Here is a 20,925-nt window from a genome sequence, read left to right as displayed (position 1 = left end):
AGTTTTATCATAAATGTATCTACTGCAGGTTCATGTTCTGTTTAAACAAATTTTTATCTAATATATTTGTGTGAAACCAAGTAATATATGCTGCTTCCCCTTCTTACACACCTGGAGTTGTTTTGGTCTGGTGGTGCAGCTCATTATAAAAAAGAAGCTATTGATTACTACTACAATTTGCTAGTTAGCCATTTGTGTTAAATAACCTGGCTTGTGTACATGGTGTAGGACTGCTTGGTAATGAAGTGAGTTTCAGTTTCATGCTTTCAGGGTAGTAACTGAGAGGAGAAACTGTGATGATACCTTCACCAGACGTCATACTGCTGACTTAGTGAATACAACTCTGTTGTTTATTTCTTTACTTATTTGTTTAACCTTAAGCACTTTCCTTGAGCCACTTTTTTTCCCCTAAGTGCAGTTTTAAAATAACTCCTTGCTGTTGCCTGGAACTGTCCTGAGAAGTTACAGCATGAGTAGTATTAAGAAAGGCTCTGAGTAAAGTTTTATCAGTTTTACTGTGCTGTTGCTTCAACCAGCAGTGTGAAATCAGGAAAGCACTGGTGCCTTGGAGATTTGAGTTAAAAGTTCTGTATCCAGAGCAGAGTTTCATTCAGTGTAAAAGCACTGTCAGAATTGTGACATAATTCTGACAACTGCTGAACTGCTTTTCCACCTGTTTCTTTAGAAAAAACAAAATTTTCTAAATCTTCTTAATAGGTAGAAAGGAATTATGTGACCATAAAGCAGAAGAGCTTGAAGTAGTCTGATGCGAAGCACCATTGGGCTAGCATGGGGACTTCAGTTCTGCATGTCTTGGCCTCATGATAAAGCTTGCAGTTTTGGCATCCTTTTGGTGTTTTAGATTCTTTGGCTGAGCTAAACCATGGAGCAGTAGAACAGTTGTACGTGACCCAACATGCTGTATGGGTGGTGGGGGAAGAATGACGCTGGATGACAAAATGCACTGTATTCTGTGGAGAAAGTTGGATGAATCGCTTTTGTCTCCAAAAAATGGTGACAACAAAGGGAAATTGGAAGGAAGTAGAACTAAAGCAGATATAATTTTTGCTTTATGCTAAGTTAGAAATTAAGCAGTAGACATGTACAGCGGTGGAGAAATATGAGGGCAAAGATATTTAAATGTCCCCCATAAATTTTTGGGGTTATGAAGTAATTTAAAGTTTTTAAGAATAGATCAGACAAGCACTACTCAAAAGTCATTTGTGTATATTTAATGCTATCTTCAGAGAAGGTTGGGAAAGAAGAAAGAACCTCCAGTGGTCCCCTTGAACCTGATAACGAGTTCATGAGGACTAAGTTAGCAGCTATTGTTCAGACCATCATAAGACAGGTTTGAAAGTTTTCCAGTCCTGTTCTTGTTCACATTATGAAAGTTGATGTTGTTGGTAGATAGCAGCTACAGCGGCTTGATTGAAGACTATTTATTTGTTTCTACACATGTGGCTCCCCTGTAAATGGAAAAGGAAGTATAAAACTTAGATTACATATAGTAATTCACATGTAGAGCACATTTAAACCACCTGTCAAAGTATCAAATGTATAAAATCTTTTAAAATAACTCAAGTAAAGTATTTCTGTCAAGGTATTTTCACCCATCTAATAGCAACCAGATGGAATCCTGGCTAGCTTTTAAGACAGTCAGTGCAAGGGCAAACTGTTTGTTCTGGTATGATTTTAACAGCAAATTCTTTACAGTGTGGTCTAATAAAAAAAATCTAATGAAATAAAAAGAAACTGTCTATTATTTAGAATAAACTTTTAAGTACCACTTTAGAAGCAGAAGCTAATATTGCTGCTTAAATTGGTTTAAGAATAAAAATTTAGAGATATTAAAATAAATAGTATTTAATGTGGAATTAACGAAAATTAAGTGCATTGTATGCTGATCTCTGCATACTTTTTCAGGAAGCAGTGTTGTGTTTGGAGGAGGAAAAGATCTTCATTAACTTTTGTGCAGTTGATTATTTTGCTTTGTATATTATATGTTGGTGTGTCCTTTGCTTATCAACACTATGGTAATGCATGCTGTATTTAATACTAGATGTTGCATAGGGAGATATTTAGGTTTTAACCTATGAACTAGGCTTTTATCCTTTTGAAATTAAGGGGAAATACTGTTATTCCTTTATGAAGCTTCTTTCAAGTGTAAGTGGTGAGATCTTTCATTCAAATGTGTTCATAACTGAGGTAAAGCTATTTATCCTTTAGGCATGCGGGTGCTCTGCTGCCCTCTGAAGTTTTAAAAAGCATATTGTCCAGTAATCTGAATTAGAAAATTAAGCACTGGAACCTGGAAAGTTTGTGATGCATAATCTGTCTGTTCTTGAGAACTGAAGTTGCTTTATGTAACCTGTATTAAAATTTAAAGTTGTTATTGACTAAAACCAGTGGCTTGATGTATTAAATTCAGGCTGTGTTACTTAATTTTAAATGAAAGGTCTCAGTGTTTAATATGATGGCTACGGAGGAAGAGTAACTTCAGCTGCACTTCACAGTCTTGGTACCACTGCAATTTGATTTAAATGTTTAGAAAATGATGCAGTTCTTGGGTTGTGGTGATAGATACAGTACTTCTTCTTAGTGTTTTGTTTGCATTGGATAAAGCAGACCCTCGTTTTCTCTGGGGAAAGAGCGAGGACCTCGGAGTGCCTGCTGAAGCAAATGGAGTGATGTGCCATGCAGGATGCATGTCTTCTTACCCTCAGGGCCAAGCTGCTCTGGCTGGCCTTTCCTGAAACCCTGTCCTATATGGCCTCTTCCTAATGTTTTCATGGGCACTTCATGAAAAGTGTCTCCCAAAATACAGATGTTCAGGTAGAAATAAAACAGTATTAACCACTGAGGAGTCTTAATGTGACTCTGTGCTTTGTGTCACTATTGTGTCCTAGGAAGTTATGAAAACAGGAGATGAAGACGATGGATGGGAAGGAAGAGCTGAGGCTCTTCATGGGGCCAAGATCCTCAAATCAATCCTGTTCCCGTGCTGTATGCTCTGCTCTAAGGCTGAGGGACTACTAGACTTGGCTAGTCTCATGTTGCTAATGTCTGCTGAGTGTCTGGAGTAGCACTGAAAGTCTGGTCTGGGCAGTAGCAGAGCTGTGAGTTTGATGTTGTTCAGAGTGGCATTATTTCTTAAGGCAGGCTGTTAACTGTGCTGAAGGGGCCAGAGCCGCATACTGCGGTGTTTCCTATGGTGTTCTTGGTGCTAAGGCCAAGAGGTTCAGTGGGTAGGGTAGCACTGTAAAACGGCTCCCATCCCTGACACAGCACATTGACAGATCTGGCTTATTGCATGGTCCTGTTTGAAGAACCAGTATCTGAGGAAGTCTCTGAAGTACAGTGGTCTTCAGCTGGGTGCACAGATAGAACAGCTGTAGTACATAGCAATGACACAAATATTTGGCAGTAAAAGTAAATTGAGACTAATCCTCATTTTGTGAAGTGTGTTATACTCTAAAATTGGCAAGCAATAAGGCATGAAGTATGAAGATGGGGAGGAGACACAGCACTGTTCTAATTGTTGCTTTACTTAACTGCTTGGGGTGTATTTTAAGTGTGCCTGTTTACCTTCTGAGCAGGTTTGTGACATCAACAGTGTGTTACAGGTGGAGGTCCAATGTCCTAAAAGGAAAGACTAAAGTTTGATCTAGAATGCATTGGCCTTGGATAATCTTGCAAGCTATGATGAAGTGAAGGAAGAGAAAAAAGAATTCTTACCATGTACCTGAATGCTTAGTTTCTATTTTTTTTTAAACTACTCTAAATTCTCCCTCAAATGTGAATATATGTCAGTTGCAGTGATGGGAACCAGAGCAGGGCATGTATAGTGGAATTTCCAAGGGGCACTTGTCTTCCAGTTCCTACAACTAGCAATGTACAGCATTTCTGATTAAAAAAAAAAAAAAAAAAGTGGGGGAGTACAATCTCCACTGTTGCCATTTTTTCATGAGCTGGGAGACAACAGACATAAAGGGCAGGGATGAAATAACTGTGTATTAGTGTTAAAGGTCTGACACAGCTAGACTGAAATGATACCAGGCTGTTAGGAGATATCCAGCTCCTAAAAAGTGTTGTGAACACACTGGGCACTGTTGAAGTTGCAGAAGAGGGGCAGTGTCTTGTCACACACTTGCTGGTCACTGCCGAGACTTCTTGTCCTTTCCAGCAGATAACAAGGTGTCAGATATGTACTGAGGAAGGTGTTGCTCTAAGTAGTGGGAACAGTCCACACACTGACTTTCATACCCCTTTTCAGTCTGTAACTGCTGAAACCTCTTGCACAACTGCCTGTGCTTTGTGCCCTCCCCCCAGGGTAATTGTGTTGATTCAAGCTACGTACATAATATAGGGCTTGTTGTTCCAATGCCTGTGATGATTCATTTATTATCTCATCTTCAGAAGAGCTGGATTTGGCTGACTCTAGCTTCTGTTTAGCTTTGTTGGCCTAATTCAAGGAATGTATTTAAGCAGCAGTGATTGAAACACTTGATTTGTTTTCCAGAAGACATCTGGTTAGCATTGTCAAATAAAACAGGATTTAAGTAGTTAGTCATAAAGCCTCTATTATGTCTTCCTACAAGACCCTCCAGACAGGTATGTGTTTAGCCTTTGTTTTCTCAGTGCATCTGCCAGGTCACTGTTCAGATGAGCAATATTAGGGTCAGACCTACTAGTCGATAATCCTGCTGAGAAGATTATGGACTTAAAATAATCTTATGTTTCATTAAAGAGCTGCAAAATAGGGGGAGACCACTTCGTATTGACAATAGCTCTGGTTCAGGTTCAGAGAGATGTCAAGATGTGAACTCCCTACCAACTGGAAACCTTTATGAAGTAAAAGGCCATTAAAGCTAGGAGTGGACCATATGTTCCTGAAAGGCCTTGAAGCTATAAAATGAAAAAATAGAAATCAACCTATTTTTCATTATTTTAGTTTCAGTTGTCAGGTTACTATCAGAGCTTCTGCTTATGTATCCTGCTTTTTTTACTGTTACTGAATTAATTCACCATACATCTGCTGATGCTTTTGGCCAAGTTCCATATTCCAACTGCCCTTTCTAATAAGGAATTTCAAAAAGCACATACTCAAATGAAATAAAACAGATTTTGACCAAGAGGCTACACTGCATGTGTTTGAAAGCTGGTCTTGTGCTGCAAAATTGAGCTACTTGGAAGCATCTAGGTGGCCTATTTTTAGGTTTAGTTTATATAGTGCAGTGCTGAGTGTAAAAACATAGAGTGATTATATGTAGATTGATTGCATGATACACATGAGCAGTGAAAACAATTCCAGTGAAACGGTTTAAAGAAGATAAAATTTGTTTCAAAATAATACAGGTTTTCTTCTTAAACTAGATGAATGTGGTTTTTTAGGCAGCTATACCTGACGGATTATTGAACCCATTTCGGATCCACGCCTTTAGTAAAAAGAATAAATTGAAACTGTTAACTCTCTGTAGCAGTTACTTAAGTACAAGGTAAAGCAACTTCTATCACAAGGAATATTGAACTTCCAGTTGATTTCTTTTTTGCTTTTCTTCCTCCTTACTCTTTTAGATTTAGGATGTTATGTGCATGTTGCCAACATTTGAGATAGCTTTACATTTGAAATGTCCTAGGAGAAAAAACAGTGAAAAATCCCTTCATATTTTTACATTAGCTGTGTTCAGTTGTCTAAGAAACAGCAAATATCCATAAAAAATGCTAGAGAAAAAGCAGGGAGTGTTATTTTAATGCAAGCATCAAAGATAGAAAAGAAAGCAAATACACTGTTATACTTAAGACATCTTGTCACCACTAAATGCAGTCGTATAAGGCACTTGCAGAAATTTAAATTAACTTGAGACAAACGGTGATAATTATTTTGAGCACTCCCTAGTGACAGCTTGTTAACAAATATAATTTGTCATGGCTGTTGCATTTTGGTGCCATTAAAAAGGTTTTCTCTATCGCTAAATGATGCGGATTACCTGGGGAATTAAAGGTTGGTATTAAATGTATTTATTTTTTAAAAGTTCCAAGAGAAGAAGAGAATGATCAACGTGTTTGCATGTACTTGACCCTGTTAATGGTATTTTGACATTTAAGAGTTCCTTTTAATTTGGATCCTTCTTAAACAGTTGCATCTGATTTAGACCCTTGAAAATAAATCTGTGCAATTGCTTTCCTCTAATGTTGCACTTTCATGCCCCATCCTTGTGCTGCTTTAAGTGTCTGCACAGCTGAGCCCTGAAGCTGCTTGGAAGGGTGGATTTCCCAGCCCAACTGGCCTCCAGAACACGTTTCCCAACATTTGTGTGTGGGGGAAAATAGACCTAACATAAATACATTTGTATACTTTCAGTAAGACTTCTTTGAAGTACCAATGCACTTCTCTGTCACAGTCCAGCAGCCCTGTGTTAGGATTACCTTCATCCCATTGGAACCCAAGACATCTTTGTGTCTGGGTATCTCTGGGCAGCATCTATCCTTAAAAGCTACCTGTGTGGCTGGTCATGGCTACTTGTTCATGAAAGAAAATGTGCAAAATAGTCTTTAAAAAAGTCTGATGGACCTTTCAAGCTCTTACTCATCAAGTAAGACAGCTTTGAAGCAAACAATTAAGTTTTGCTAGTGGTCTTTTTGTTTGTTTTGCCACTTGCCACTTTAAATGGTGCTTGTGGAAGAAATATGTTGGTACCCGTGTTCACTGTCTCTGGGCTTGTCTTGAGCTTTTCTGTATGTACTGATAAAAGATGCAGAAATATCAGTATAAAACTGCATTATGGGACAAGGGATGGGAATAATAAGGAAGTTGGCAGGATTGACAAAGGCCGGTACTAGCCAGAGCACCTAGATTGAGCTGTTGGGCAGAAGTTCTTTTTTCAGCTGGGTGGCAACAGTACTCCATCTGTTGAAATCCCTGACCTGTTTAACTGGGGGTCTGAACAAAATGGTGCACTGCATATATCACAGCTGAAGTTCATGAACTTGCTTTGCAGTCAGCATTGGTTACAGTTTAATGGGTACACAAGTGCATCGTTGCTGTGGCTTTACAACATATTTTAAAGCTTTGATATAGAAGCATTCTCTGTGATAGTCGAGTTCTGCAGATGATATGGTGATTTATACATTTAAAGAAAATGGGACATGATCCAAGCTGAGTGAATTTTTGGAAGGAATGTAAAGTGGTAGAGGCAAGCTGTCTGCTGCATATTTAGTTCCAGGGACAAAAATAGGTGCTGTATTGGAGTTAAATTGAGCTGCTTTTTTTTTAAGTCATATTTAACTTTAGATATTTGTGAGAAACAAGATTGCCTTTGTACAGCTGAGCTTTTATATAGCCTGTCTCATCTACACACAGAGAACTCTGCATTCTTAACCCCAGTTTACAAATGAGGGAACCATAAAGAGGCACAGAGTGAAAGGTAGTAATTTCAGTTAGATTTACTAACCAAAGAAACCTTTGAACTAAGGTGTCTGTTTTAATGACAGTCCCAGGCATAATCATTCTCAACAAGCTCTTTATCTTGAAAAGTTACCTCCCTGAAATTCCCCAGTTAACTGCATAGTCAAGTGTTACCTTGTTTTTTTCCAGTCTTACCACAGTGCTGTGAGCAAGCAGAGAGGCAGCCATGCCCTTTGAAGAGGTCCTGGTTCAGTGCTCAGAGTGTGTTTTGGTACTTAGCACCAGACCGTACGACAGTCCCAAACAAAGTACAACTCTGGCTTTTACAGGGGACAACCTTTTGCTTAGTGTTCTGAGAACACCATTAGGAAGCTGGAGAGTTAGCCTGTGCCCACCTTATCTGTAAAGAACTTAAATTTGTATCTAAATGAAAAATACTTTTAACTTGCAGAAGCACATCATCCATAGAAGCAAAGATGTTGATATCCCTGTTAGGTTCTCTTGCCCCTCATGAGAAGGGCCTGCAGCATTGGACCCAGCACCAGCCATTACTGCCATGGTGATGATGAGAGTTAAGGCATCTCAAGTTCTTCCTTAGTTGGATTTATCCTGAGATGCCTTTTTGTGTATTCATATGCTGCAGGCAGTGTGTACATACCTGTTTGCCTCTGAATTTAGGAGGCACATACGTGAAGTTTAGATCATGCCCTGTCTGTCTGCAGGAAGTCCTTGACTGGATCTAACCCAGCGTGATTTGCTCAAATGCAGCAATGCCAGCTCAGAAATCCAGGTCTTCAACACCCATGCCTGTCTGTTGCAAGCCCACAAGATCTTAGTTGTCTCAACTCAGCTGGAAAAACAAATTCAAAGTCTCTATCAAGTAAATTAAAATTATATGCAGTTACTTACCAGTGGTGAAAGTAATTTATTTTAAAACCAAAAGTACTGATACTTAGATTATTAAAGTGCATTGTCGCCTGTAAAGTAAGAGGTAGTTTTAAACAATTTGAGTTTACAAGACAAATGTATAGTATACTAAAATCTGTCTGGTTTTAGGTGAAATTTTGAAAAGCTACTTGTAAGACAGTGTTTGTAGTTGTGACTTAGGGAGGAACATGGTTTGGGGATATTTACAGAAGAAATTAACTACAATGTTTGAAGACTGAAAAAAAAAAGGTTTCTGACCCTGAGGAGTAGAGTGGTTTTCCAGTGGTATGTGCAGTGAATGGATAAATGCATTTTAATATACTAGTCAGCAGATTTATTTCTCTAGTTGACAGTTTAGCGGACTTGAGCAGTTAATAGCCTCTCTGTAGTAAGAAAAAGAAAGAAAAAAAAAGAAAAATAGAAAAATACAAGTTACAACATGAAAGGCTCTGCCAAGAAGTCACCCAGACTTCAGCTGAGATAATTTTTCAAGCATGCAGATAAGCTGTCAGCTCATCACATGTCCCTTCTTGCTGACAAGGAGACAGCAAGAGATGATATAAAAGTAATTGATGTGTGCTGGTCTTTCCCCTTTCTACGTCTGTACCTGGGAGTTTTTGTTTCAGCAGCTCTGCCAGGCAGGCAGTGCATCTGCTCCTGGTCCCACTTACATTTTATTTTAATCTCTTTGGATTTTAGCAGTTAGTCTTCAGTTCCAGGTCCTGTTCTTGCATATAGGGCAAATTTAGACATTTCCAGGATATGATTTTCTTGTCTTTTCATTGCTTGACCCATGCAATGGGATGGGTAGTTATTCCAAACTAATTGGAGCTATTAAGATATCTGAATAACTTTGATGCCAAGTTTCTAAGTTTATACTAGTCAGTATCATGGTACTTTAATTCTTTAAGTAGTGCCTTTGCTGGTTACTAATAAATACTTAGAGATGTGGATTTTAATTTTTTAATATTAGCCTCTTCAGTATATGCTTGTGAGAGTGTGCCTGAATGTGTACATGTGGATGTAGACAGCTACAGGCCTGATCCTGCAACAGTCATGTGAGCAGTGTTTGCTTACAGGAGTAATTGGAGTAATCTCATTAGGGCTAATTTAATGAGTGATGGGTGCCTTTCAGGCCTGAGACATGAAGGACTGGTCCAGAATGGTGGCATAAAGCTGTGGATTTGTGCTCTTGCTGGGGCTTTGCCTTAGGGAGAGGTCTCGGGCTCAGATGGGCTCTAGCCATGGAAGCCAGCACCTGGAGGCTTTTCTCCCTGCAGACAGGTATATATGGGGCACACTAATACTGACAGGCAAAATAATTGTTTTATGAAGAAGCTTGTTACAAATAGCAGTTTTGCACAGTTCATTTACAATAAGAAAAATAAAAAGCACAGCTTCTGAAAATAACTGAATCCATGTCGCTTTGACCTGTTCTGCTTCTGACAGGGTAATGCATTTTCCTTCCTAAAAACTTCAAGATACGGCAACAAATTTTATGGGTAGGAAGCTCAGCAGGTACAAAACATGACCAAAGCTGGTTAAAGGAGAGGAAAAGAGCCAGTGCATCCGGTCCCCTCCCAGCAAACCCAGCCTTCCATCTGTCGTGGCACAGTGCGGTGTGTAGGTCTGACAAGGTAAATGTTAAATCCTGCTTTACCATGGTAATACCATGTCAGACGAATTACTGAGGTAGCAGTGCTGTGCCTTCTGTTCACTCCTATGATTTGTGCCTCAAATTATCATGCGAGAATATGATTTCAGTTGTTGGAAAAGCAGTAAATTGCCTCTGTGTTTGAGACTTGTGTGTCTTACCAATTCAGGGGCACATACAAGTTCCTTGAGTGTAGTAGAGAGATCTGGGCTGAGAGGCCTCGGAGGTATTTTCATACACTTGGCCTGGCAAGTGTGTCACAAAGGCTGTAAGTTTTTATATGGAGAGGTTGAGTTATTCACAACAGTGCTGAATTCAGTCCTTGTAACTCAAAACTCTGGTGCAGAACTGCACATGGCTGGTTGAGCCTTTTGCTCTTAGTTTGCTGCTGCAGGTACTTGCCTGTTCCCCAGCTTATTTAGCAGGAGGGAGGAGAGCAGAGATGAGTGATGCACAGGACCTGTCCCCAGCACACTTCTGTCTGATGCCAAGATTTAGCAAAGGCTGCAATACTGCAATCTTGATTATTGAGTAAATATATGAGTGTCTGGGTATATAGCAGAGTCTTAGGAATGATTGTATTGGGCACTGACAGCTTTAACACATTTGCTTTGGTTGTGTCTCCTGAAGCCTGTTCTAATAACTGTGGAAATGATGAAGGGGCCCTTAAAAGGGCTTTGACTGCATTTCCCACACACTTTCTTCATGCTTAACTAAAACCACCCTGTGAACACCAAAACACAAGGAAAAAATTAATCTTTTAGGAAAGGTTTCACTTGGACACATAGGTGGAAAGAAATTATTATATAATCTAATGACAATCATTTTTGAGCTATGCTTCTAATACAGAGGTGGTTCTGAAATTTAATGTATCACTAGTATAGAAGGAAAACAAGAACTAACCTATGGTTTCACCTAGGCAGAAAAGCACTTGCAGGGCAGCAGAAGGGGTCAGGCAATGTCCCTGGGCACTTAGCCCCAGAAGCAATCAGTCAGGAGATGAAGGGGAGGGAGGTAGCTTCAGACTTTTGAGTTGTGGCACTACCCAGTGCAGCCACCAATTGCAATTGCCAAGGCAGTAACACTTCCCTGATTTTCCTGGAATTAAAATTTGTGTGAGCAATATTGGTTCTTCTGGGGCATAATCATATTGTTGCACTTTTCAGATCAGATTCATGTGAAAATTATGAGTTCGAGCTTGCCTGCAGCATGTGCTGCAGATTTGGACTGGCAAGTGCATCCTCAGGAGTGGGTGTTTGTGTCCTGCGTGATGTGGTATCCTGGGGGTCCACCTGGCAGTTCTTTGGCAGAAATATGGAAATGCAGTGCACGGTTTTGTGTGTGGTATAATGTGGGAAGTGGCAGCCAAGAGTGTCTATGTCCCCGATTCAGCTGGTGCTAATGTATTGTCATTCTTTAAAATGAAGATTTTTAATAACTGGAACTGGATGGATCCTTCTGTTACCTTGTCAGCTTCACTACAGACATCTTTGAAATAACATGCATAACTGTAAGAACTTTTCAAGTAGTGTATAGTGCTCTTCTCTGTTTGGGGTTGTCAGACTAGGACAATGTATTGCTCCTCTGGGAAGAAGAGAGTCTTTCCAAAAGTATCTGGAGTATTCCTAGAGTAAGTATCTCTAGCTTCTTCTTCTTCTGTATTTTTTTACAAAAGAAAACCCCTGTATCTGAAAAATACGAATCTGATTGCTTACAGAAGACAGTGTGCACCTCTAATACGAATAAGGAGATGGAGGGGAGGAGCCAGCTAGAACAGTTTTTAAATAGCAGTTGTCACCCTTGTTTTGGCAATGACAGTACCTTCAGTCAGGTGCAATGTTTGACCTTGTGTTGTGCTGGCAGGCTGTTGCAACATGAAGTAAAAAATGTCTGCCTAAAGCCTCTGGTGAAGTTTGTTGGCCTTGGGTGCCATCCCCAGTGTGTGTCCTGCTGTACTGCAATATGTACAGTTACAGTACATAAATAGAAAAGCTGTTCTTGGGGACAAACCACTTTTTTCTTGGTTTCACCTAGCAGTTTTTGGCAATTTGGCTTCATCAGCAATGTTGCTGCAATAACTTCTGAAGTTACATAGATTTTCTGTGGTGGACAGTGGGAGGTTGTGAGCTTGATAAGCTGACAGGTTGTTATTGGCAGTCCACTTGAACTTCTAATGGACTTGAGACCTTCAGCATTGAACTTCCTTAAGTTTTTGGAGCTTTTCTGGGCTTCATGAGGTGCACTATTCATCATCTTCACCTTCTTGATTAGGAAAATAAATAAGGTAAAACAGTTAATATTAGAGCATTCATATTTTACGCTCCAGAAGAGCCTGTTGCTTCCAGAAGTGTCCTGTGACAACAGTGACTCCATGAGAAGCTCACACTGGAGCAGGCTCCTGACAGGCCCTGCGAATCCCTAGATAGAGAAGCCCAAGCAAGATCAGATTTGCTGGCAGGACTTCTGACCCACAGTAGGGAATCCACACTGAAGCAGACTGTTCCTGAAGGACTGCACCCATGCGAGAACCACTGCTGGAGCAGTTTGTGAAGAATTGTAGCCCATCCGAAGGGCTCACATTGGAGAGTTTTTAGAGGACTGTCTCCCAAGGAAGGAACTCCACACTGAAGCACGGAACAACATGATAAACTGACCATAACCCGCATTCCCCATCTCCCTGCATTGCTGAGTGGGGAAGAGGTAGAGAATTGCGTATAAAATTAATTGGGACTGAGGGGAGGAGTGGGTTTTTTTCAGATTTGCTTTACTTCTCATTATCATGCTCTTATTTTGATTGGTAATAAATTCAACTAAGTCTCCTAAATCACAACTGTTTTGCCTGTGGCTTTAACTGGTGAGTGATCTCTCCCTGTCCTTTTCTCAGCTCATAAGTCTTTTATTATATTTTCTCTCTCCTGCCCAGCTCTCTTCAGAGGAAGAGAGTGATAGAGCAGCTTTAGTGGGCATCTGGCATCTAGCCCAGGTCAAACCACAATAGGTATTTTTTTGGGGGGGCCATGATGTCTGATGTCAGAGAGTCTCAGGAGTGGCCAGCAAAGACCCTAAGCCTTAGTCCAAAAATCAGAGGAAAAAGAACTCCCTTCTTATTCACCCCTTAGGTTGTATTCATGCTTGTTTGCAGTGATTAATGATTCCTCTGAAGGTAAAATTTGCAGTGTCTAAGTTGACAACTTAGCATGTTAACCCGTGCTACAAGTTGATGCAAGTCTTTGGGCTGTCTTGTTCTGCCACAGTCTGCTTAGCCTGTTCATTTGTAGCTCAAACCACCAAACAGCCCATCAAGGTGCTCACATCTGTGAGTGTTATGTGCTGGATCTGGCTGGATCCAGTGCCAAATTTGGAACGGCAGTGGAGGAATTTGCTTTGCTGTGGTTGCTGACAGTCATTTTTTACCCCCCTCCTGTACAGCAACAGTTTGCCAGATGTGCACAATGTCAGCATGCTCACACATGTGGAACGGGTAAATAGGGTTACCAGCCCTCTGATCCTGATACAGCCATTGATTTGGATCTCAAAACCCACACTGCCACTGCTGGTCCTTGAATTGAGAGAGAAGGAAAGGTTACTGCCATACTGCTCTTTTTAACATATTAGGGGTACATAGGCAAGGACAAACATCTGACACCAATGGAAATGGCTGGTTGTCATAGTGTAAGCTTGCCTCCTCAGTGTCCATGTGTAGATACAGGGGAGTCCTTATTATTAAATCCTCAAAGATCTATGGTTGCTGTAGGTCAGTTAACCTGTCAGCACATGTCCTCCAGAGCTTGGTCTCAGAAGCATCTGGGCATAACAGAGGACATGTATGCTAGAGTTGCACATTGTAACTCCACCTAATCATTTGCCAGGCAAAAGCCTCTCAAACCTTGCCCTTGGTATAAGCACTGCATCTTTTCTTTTTTAAGGAGTATTCAGAAGATCAAGATAGGCAGACAGATAATGTAATCACAGAAAGACCTTCTCCAGCAAGTGATGACAAAAGTGCTTTGTGTTGTGATAATGCCTGCGTATTGTGCAGAAATTTCAGTTCTTTAAATGGAAATACACCAAATACTTAATTTTCCTCTTGCTTTCATCATCTTTCAACAGATTCAGATATCTGTCTTTGGAAACGTAAAGCTAACTGGTCTGATGAGTTTGGTTGATGCATCTTGAACATTTAATTTTTCCTTATGCTCTGGCGTCTGTTATTATTTAGCACAATCACACTGAATATCAATTAGGAGGCAGGAAGATGATTGTGGAAAACTTGGTGAGGGGGATGCTATGCTGACTAGAATTTTGGCTATTGTGAGTGGGGATGCATGTGTGCTCCGAGTTCTTTCTGAATTTTAGAAACTCTGTAGTATACAACTACATGTGCTGTGCAGCAACACAAAATTTTGAGATCCCCGTGATTAGCATTCCTCTCTGCAAAATCACAGTAAATGGTCTCTTCCATGGACAGGAAGACAAGACAAGACAAGTGGTCAGTGCCAAAGTTATTTAGCAGATGGTGCTTGAGTAGTGAGCAACATCATCATCATTTCAAGTGTAAGGCATATAATAGATGTCTACCGGCCTGGCAAATGAGACCCCTGGAGTTACTCGCATGCATCCGTCTCCCATCCTGCTAGATGCTGCCATCTGTCAAGACACCGAGCCAGGCCTCACTTAAATAAATAAAGAAATCTATTTCCCCCTTCTTTCCGAAGCACTTGCCATCGCCTGGGTTAATACGCTCTGTGTGGGCTTACGTATGTCACACATGTGAGGGAGGAGGAAATATAGATACCACTATGAGGAACGCATCCTTGGGTTCTGTCACTTGGGGCAGACAATGTTAATGCATGGTAAACGTTTTCAGAAAAACATTCAGTACTGAAATGCCATTGAACACCAAGCATAAGCAGTAATGGCTCTTGCCATGGTTTAACCTCCTGTTTCTCTTTCTTGTGGCAGAGTGTGACAAGCTGCGGCGGGATGGCTACCGGAGCTCGCAGTATTACTCTCAGGGCCCCACCTTCTCCTCATCCTCCAGTGCAATCTGTGGAAGTTACCAGGATGATTATGAAGAAATTGAACAAAAGGTAATGGTGGGGGGAAAAGCGCTGGAGAAAATACTTGTGTGGTGCAGTTTAATTGCCTGCCATAACACTGTTCAAATAAGGCAGGATTTTTAGAGGATCACAAAGATGTTTGTTTCTTTGAATTGCAGTGACAGTAGTTAATCTGACTTCCATGGTGTCTTAAAATTCCCAATTCTACCCATGCAGTGATACGAAGTTCCCACTGGCATGTTCAGAGTGTGAAAGAAGGGGTTTGGTAATGTTCTGGAGGGAAGACCCCAGCAAGGGTAGCTGCTAAGTAGCAGGAAGAGCTATTCAGCAGCCATCAGCATACTTGAATTGTAACTTGGATAGGTGCACACTTTGATTTGCTAATAGAGGTGGTTATTCAGTTAGGTAAGGGCTTTGTCCTAATACAGCACAACTGTTTGGTAAAGGTATCCAGAAAATGAAGATTGTCCGCTAAGTTGGGTTTATTGCCTTTCTTTCAGTTTACTTCATGATTTTTGTGCTTATATCTTAGAATCTAGAAATAAATTAAATAAAGAGAAGGAACAGTTGATCACAAGTTTTAGGAAAGTTATGAAGCCATATTGCTTTGTACATCAATTTATTTAGATTTCAATTACAGAACTAGTAAGTTGTGTTATTGTTCTGAAGAAGAAAAGTTCTGCTCTCCTGTCTTTGTCTTGTTGTGCCCGTGGGCTCTGAAGGAAAAGCTGACTGTGGTGTAGTGTTTGGGATGTTACTGCTGGGGTATGTGCCTGCCTAAAACTGAAATGCCATTTCCTGGCATTTTCAAGATAGATATTCTAGAATACTTTGCCAAAACCAGCTCTTGCTTCGAGAGTGGGAGGATACCCTTGATTGTAACACAGTTTAATTTCTTCTAATTGTTACTAAACCATATGTCCCTCTGGTAGTACGGACCAAATAACTTGTATCAGCAAAATGTGCAGACACTGAGAATGCACTTTAATGGGTACAGTGTTTTGAGTTTTATCCTACGTGGATTTTAGTCACATAATAAGAGGTGTTGTGGAATAAGTAGAGTCTCTTGTCCGGGTGGTGATTGCATTTTATATGTGTATTGGCAGGGAATGTCAGAGCATCTTGTTTAACTGTGTGTGGTATGTACTGGCAGTGAGCCCAGAATGTAAAGCACATTCAGACTGTGGAATACATTATAATGGTAATTTGCAAAACCTTGCTGAAATCATTGGAATTATGATTTCCAGTCGGGGAAAATATTAACACCTTGTTTGTTGCTATTAATGTACTGCACATAAATGCATACATACCAACTTGTCCTGGCCAGTGCTGTGCAGCATACAACCATCTGCACATGTAAAACTAACGTAACATTTAAAAAATATAAATACGCTTTTCTTTAAACAATTTGCATGGAAGTATATAAGCATGGGTGAGGATTCTTGGAGGCTGAGAGCTGTCATCCTTTCTTGGTTAAGGGTTTTTTGAGTGTTAACATAATGTGTTACTAACAATTTCTGTGCATTCTGGAGAAAATGAATGCAACTAAGTATGCTTTAAATATAGGATAGCACTTCCATTTCAAATTGGAATGGGTTCCTTTAAATATTGTAGCTGAAAGGATGATTCAGAGCTGTGGAGAAAGATAGCTGCCAAACTGACAGTCTTGGCTGTTACTAATTATCTCAGAACCTTAGCCTTAACCCTGCCACTCTTATTTCCAGCTCACAAAGACATACATTTCTTGTAAACTGTTGCATGATTCTCCATTAATATTGTATAACTAACTTTTGTGGAATTTTTTTGACCAGTATCTCTGTTTGATTGGCGCTTTGTTTTTTTCATGCTCTAAATGTTTAATCTTTATTTAGAGGATTGTTTACTTTCTTTAGAATGTTTACCACAACAAATTTCTGACCTTGAATTATTATCCTACTGGTGAAGAGCCAAGTAATTCTAATAAGTCTTATGCCTTGAGGGGGTCATATTTTAGCTGTCAGGAGAGTTCTTCAGTAACAGTATGAAACTGGGGTCACCAAAAATCCTATGATTCAAAATGTGAACTCCTTACCACTAGATGAAAGCTTTGTTGTCTATTCAAAGTAAAAAAAGCCAACATTTAAATTCTGGGTATGCAGTATTTAGTAATTGAAATTTGAGAACAGCAAAATAATGATGGGTGGATGAATACCTATTTACAGATCATAAACTTCTTGGTTGATATAATTGCCAACTTACAGCAAAAAAAGAGTGGGTGATATCACAAAGGAAAACAGCTTTCCCTGTTACTTAATTTGCTTCTAAAAATAAAAACCATAGCCAAATATTCTGCTTGTCTGTCTACAGTGGAGACAATATGAAACCATTGTTAGGTGTCAATCCACAAGCATTTTCAGGTTTTGTGGAGGTGGTTGTCTGTCAGCAGAGGGTAATAGTCACACCACCAAGCACATTGGTTCAGCATCTTAGCAAATGTCTAAGGTAAGCAGAACATATGCTGTTCCAAGAGAAAACCCTGAAGAGAAGCAGACCCAACTCAAAAATGAACAAACAAAATTAGAAAACATAGAAAGCTGGATTCTCTGAGTGGAAGTTGATATAAAATTAAGTGTTTGGATCTGCCCTTTTAATGTTGATTCTTACAAGTTAGATTAATGGAGCACAGGCCAAGCTCCAGTGTGGTACTGATCCTAATTGAGTTTGTTGGTGATTAAATTGGTTTACCTGGATTTTACATCTCAGTACTGTGACCAGTCTTCTCTTTTCTTGTATCTTACATGCTGCTGTTGGTGACACAACTTGGGAGCTATTCCTGTCCTTCAGTATTACTCTGTTTCACCAGTGTGAAAGATGTTTTGAAATGTCACATTCAAACTCCAGTTCTCCTTATGTTCTGAAATGTATGCCTGTGTATATTAACTGTATTTGTCTTTTGTGTGTTTTTTTCTTATTTCTTTTTCTTTCCCTTTTTACCACTCATTCTCTTTGTTTCTTTTTGTCTCACTCAACAGTCTAGTCTGTTAGACTGCATCTCTCAGTCTTGCATTAGCACCTGCTGTAACTTGGTTCCCTGGAAAAACAAGGTACTTTGCCCACAAGTGGGACCATCCAGCTGCCATATCTGCAGCTTGATGTTACCTGTAGCATTTAGCGTATATGCAATCTTACTCTGCTCTTAGCCTTCAGTTGTTACCTCCTGCTTTTTTCTGCTTGGAAAAAAAAGCAATTAAAAAAAGAAGAGTCCCATGCCGAGTTTGTTTCTTCTGTGTTCCCCTGTACTCCTTTTTGTCTGCAGTAGAGTATCCTGTATTTACTTGGTTCATAGAATTTTTTATTCCCTTTTTTGTCTATTAACATTTGTCTCCTTTGAAACCCCTCACCAAATGGACACTGTGTTTTATTTAATTGGATGCTTCATTGGTTTCTAATTAGCCAAGGAAAAACTGCTAATTTGGAGGAATATGTCTTTCTTGAATGATAAATGTGAGCTACAGAGAATACCTGCTCCCAAGCATGCAGTATTGCATATATTATTTCTTTATTCCATTTATGAAAATGTTTGTGCACCCAAACCTCATGTTGTTTTTCCCTATGTCATGTCATTTGGCTTATGAACTTTGCTTTGATAGTTATGCTTTGGGTGAAAAACACTTCCCTTATTGAGGGGAGGGTGGCTTGTGGGATGGGGGGGAGAGTATGTTTTTGCCACTGTGATCATCTGAACTGTTAGTTATCTCTCCAATATCTGCACGAAACTATTTAGTATTGTAAGTGAAAGCAAGTACACTAACTGTATTGATTTGAGGAAGTCTAATGCAAAACTTTACTTGGTGCTAAGAGGAGGTAAAGTTGAGCACTCAGTTTTGGAGGTGGGAATGCCTGAAAAGGCCTGAGGCGTAAGGTCTGGCAGAGCTAAGATACCTCTGGGTGGTGGTGTCCTAAGGTGGCCACCCTGCCCCTCTGCTGCAGTTGCATGGCACTGCTCTTGTAAGCAGCACATGTATTTTATACCATTTACAGGGGTTTGGTTTTTTAAAATACTGTGCCATTTACTGAGCTGAAACAGCAGCTCATAATACATGAAATGCCAAAGCATAAGGAAGTGAGTACAGAAAGTCTTTGAACAAAGAAAAGACGGTAATTCTTCACTCATCGCATACTCCAGCTGTGCATGGTAAGGGGTAAATTGTGGATGCTGAAAGTTTACACAGGTTTAGAAAGCAACTGGGTACATTCTTGAAGGGCGAGAACTCCATCCAGTGCTGAGAGAATATTCAGGAAAAAGTATCTGCTCTATGCATCTTCACATTTAAATTTTACCTTGATATAATTCATTGGCCTTTGTCTTAAGGCAGATAGAGCTTTTAGAGCTCCAAACAGTACAGATCTTCTCGTGTTTTTCATCCCATTACAACAGAGTAGAGGAAGAAGAAAAGAACATTTCTGCAGTGCTTGTTAAGGTAATAATTTGCTTGATAGTCAGTAATTTCACTGACAAAAAGTTCTTTCCTTACTGAGACACAATGAAGGTTATGAAATGAGGAATTTAGTAGGGATAGAAGTGTTGGCTAGTGCAACTGGAGATCTGTGTGTAGAAGTAATAAAATGGAATATTCTGTGAAAACCGTGGGAACTAGACTGGTGACCTTGGTCTACAGGACACCAACTAGAGTCTAATGATGAATTCATCTAAAGTGTAAATTCATGTAAATTTATAATGTGTCAGTATTCCATGAGACAGTGTGAAACCCTGTGAAGTGCGATTCTCAGTTGGCTAGGTTTTGGTCTTGGGTTTCTTTTCCCTATTACTGTCTTGATCCCTTGGTGTTGAGAAAATGGCTCTTGAAGCAATCAAACCTAGTAAAACACTGGAGGCAGAAATAGGATGTTGGCAAATATAATAGACAGCTGAACTTGTATGGCTGCTGTCTGCAACACTGGGGCTTTTTTTTCTCTATTTTGTTTTTCTGATAAATTATGATTTTAGAAGTGATTTTAGTAGACAGTAGGGTAAATGGCATGACTAGAAGTTTGAAGTCTCTTTGCTGAAAAGTAAAATTTGTAGGGATTAAGTTCTCCTCCTGGAGGGTCCATCTTTTTTTAGATACTGTAGTATAAACCCCTGTTATATAAAAAGGATTTAAAAGAAACAGATTATTTAGGCTGAGAGTGCTGGAAGATACATAGCATAAACTCATTTGTCATCTGGGACCTCTCAAATAGCATGAAAGTGCTGAGATAGTGAAACTCTTTTGTTGTATCTCAGCAGCTCAGTTGGCTGGGGGACAATATGTCAACAAGGCGTCAGAGAGGCTCCAGCTTACTAAGCCATATAGCTTGTCTATAGGATATTTATAGGACATTTTTCTCCTGGACTCTTATTTTAACTCCCATTTGAAGATTTATGCTTTTTCCCCCCTAGAGCATGTTTGTGGAAACACTGCAAGGTCCAAGGCTGCTGCTTTCACATCCCACCTTTACCCCTTATCGTGTCCATGAAAAAGAACGAATTCCAGCAAATTTTTCTGTGGAGATGAGTGTAACAACTCATTCCAGGGATTTGGGCATTTAAGACTACTAGGAAAGTTATTATGACTCAGAGATGCTTTAAAAATGGGACAAATTATGAACACAGAGTATATGATCAGCTATGCCTAGTTCTACTTCCAGTGTAACAGACCTGACTGGAGAAGACATTCCTGTCACACAGGAGCAATTCACTGCCTCTTCCAGCAAGCTTCCGTGCTGTAAATCTGGGAATATTTGCTAAAAATATATTAATCTCACTTTCATCCTGATTATATAGGTGAATAATTTCTGTCTGAAGAAGACTGAAAGATGAGTTGCTGCCCTTCTTCTATGTGTAATAAAGCTGT

The 20,925-nt window shown here is 39.8% G+C and overlaps 1 protein-coding gene across 1 annotated transcript in view; it reads left to right on the top strand.

Annotated features, from left to right (window-relative positions):
* NHSL1 (NHS like 1) overlaps nt 1–20,925 on the top strand; it is a 68,377-nt gene that overhangs the window by 19,348 nt on the left and 28,104 nt on the right. Inside the window, exon 3 of the mRNA XM_053973287.1 lies at nt 14,952–15,079. Within this exon, the coding sequence (XP_053829262.1) occupies nt 14,952–15,079 (128 nt within the window). The remainder of the gene's footprint in view (nt 1–14,951; nt 15,080–20,925) is intronic.

Source organism: Vidua macroura, chromosome 3 (genome assembly GCF_024509145.1).
Source record: "Vidua macroura isolate BioBank_ID:100142 chromosome 3, ASM2450914v1, whole genome shotgun sequence".
Classification (NCBI taxonomy): domain Eukaryota; kingdom Metazoa; phylum Chordata; class Aves; order Passeriformes; family Viduidae; genus Vidua; species Vidua macroura.
The sequence above is the reverse complement of the archived record's forward strand: the minus strand, read 5'-3'. Positions and strand labels throughout refer to the sequence as shown.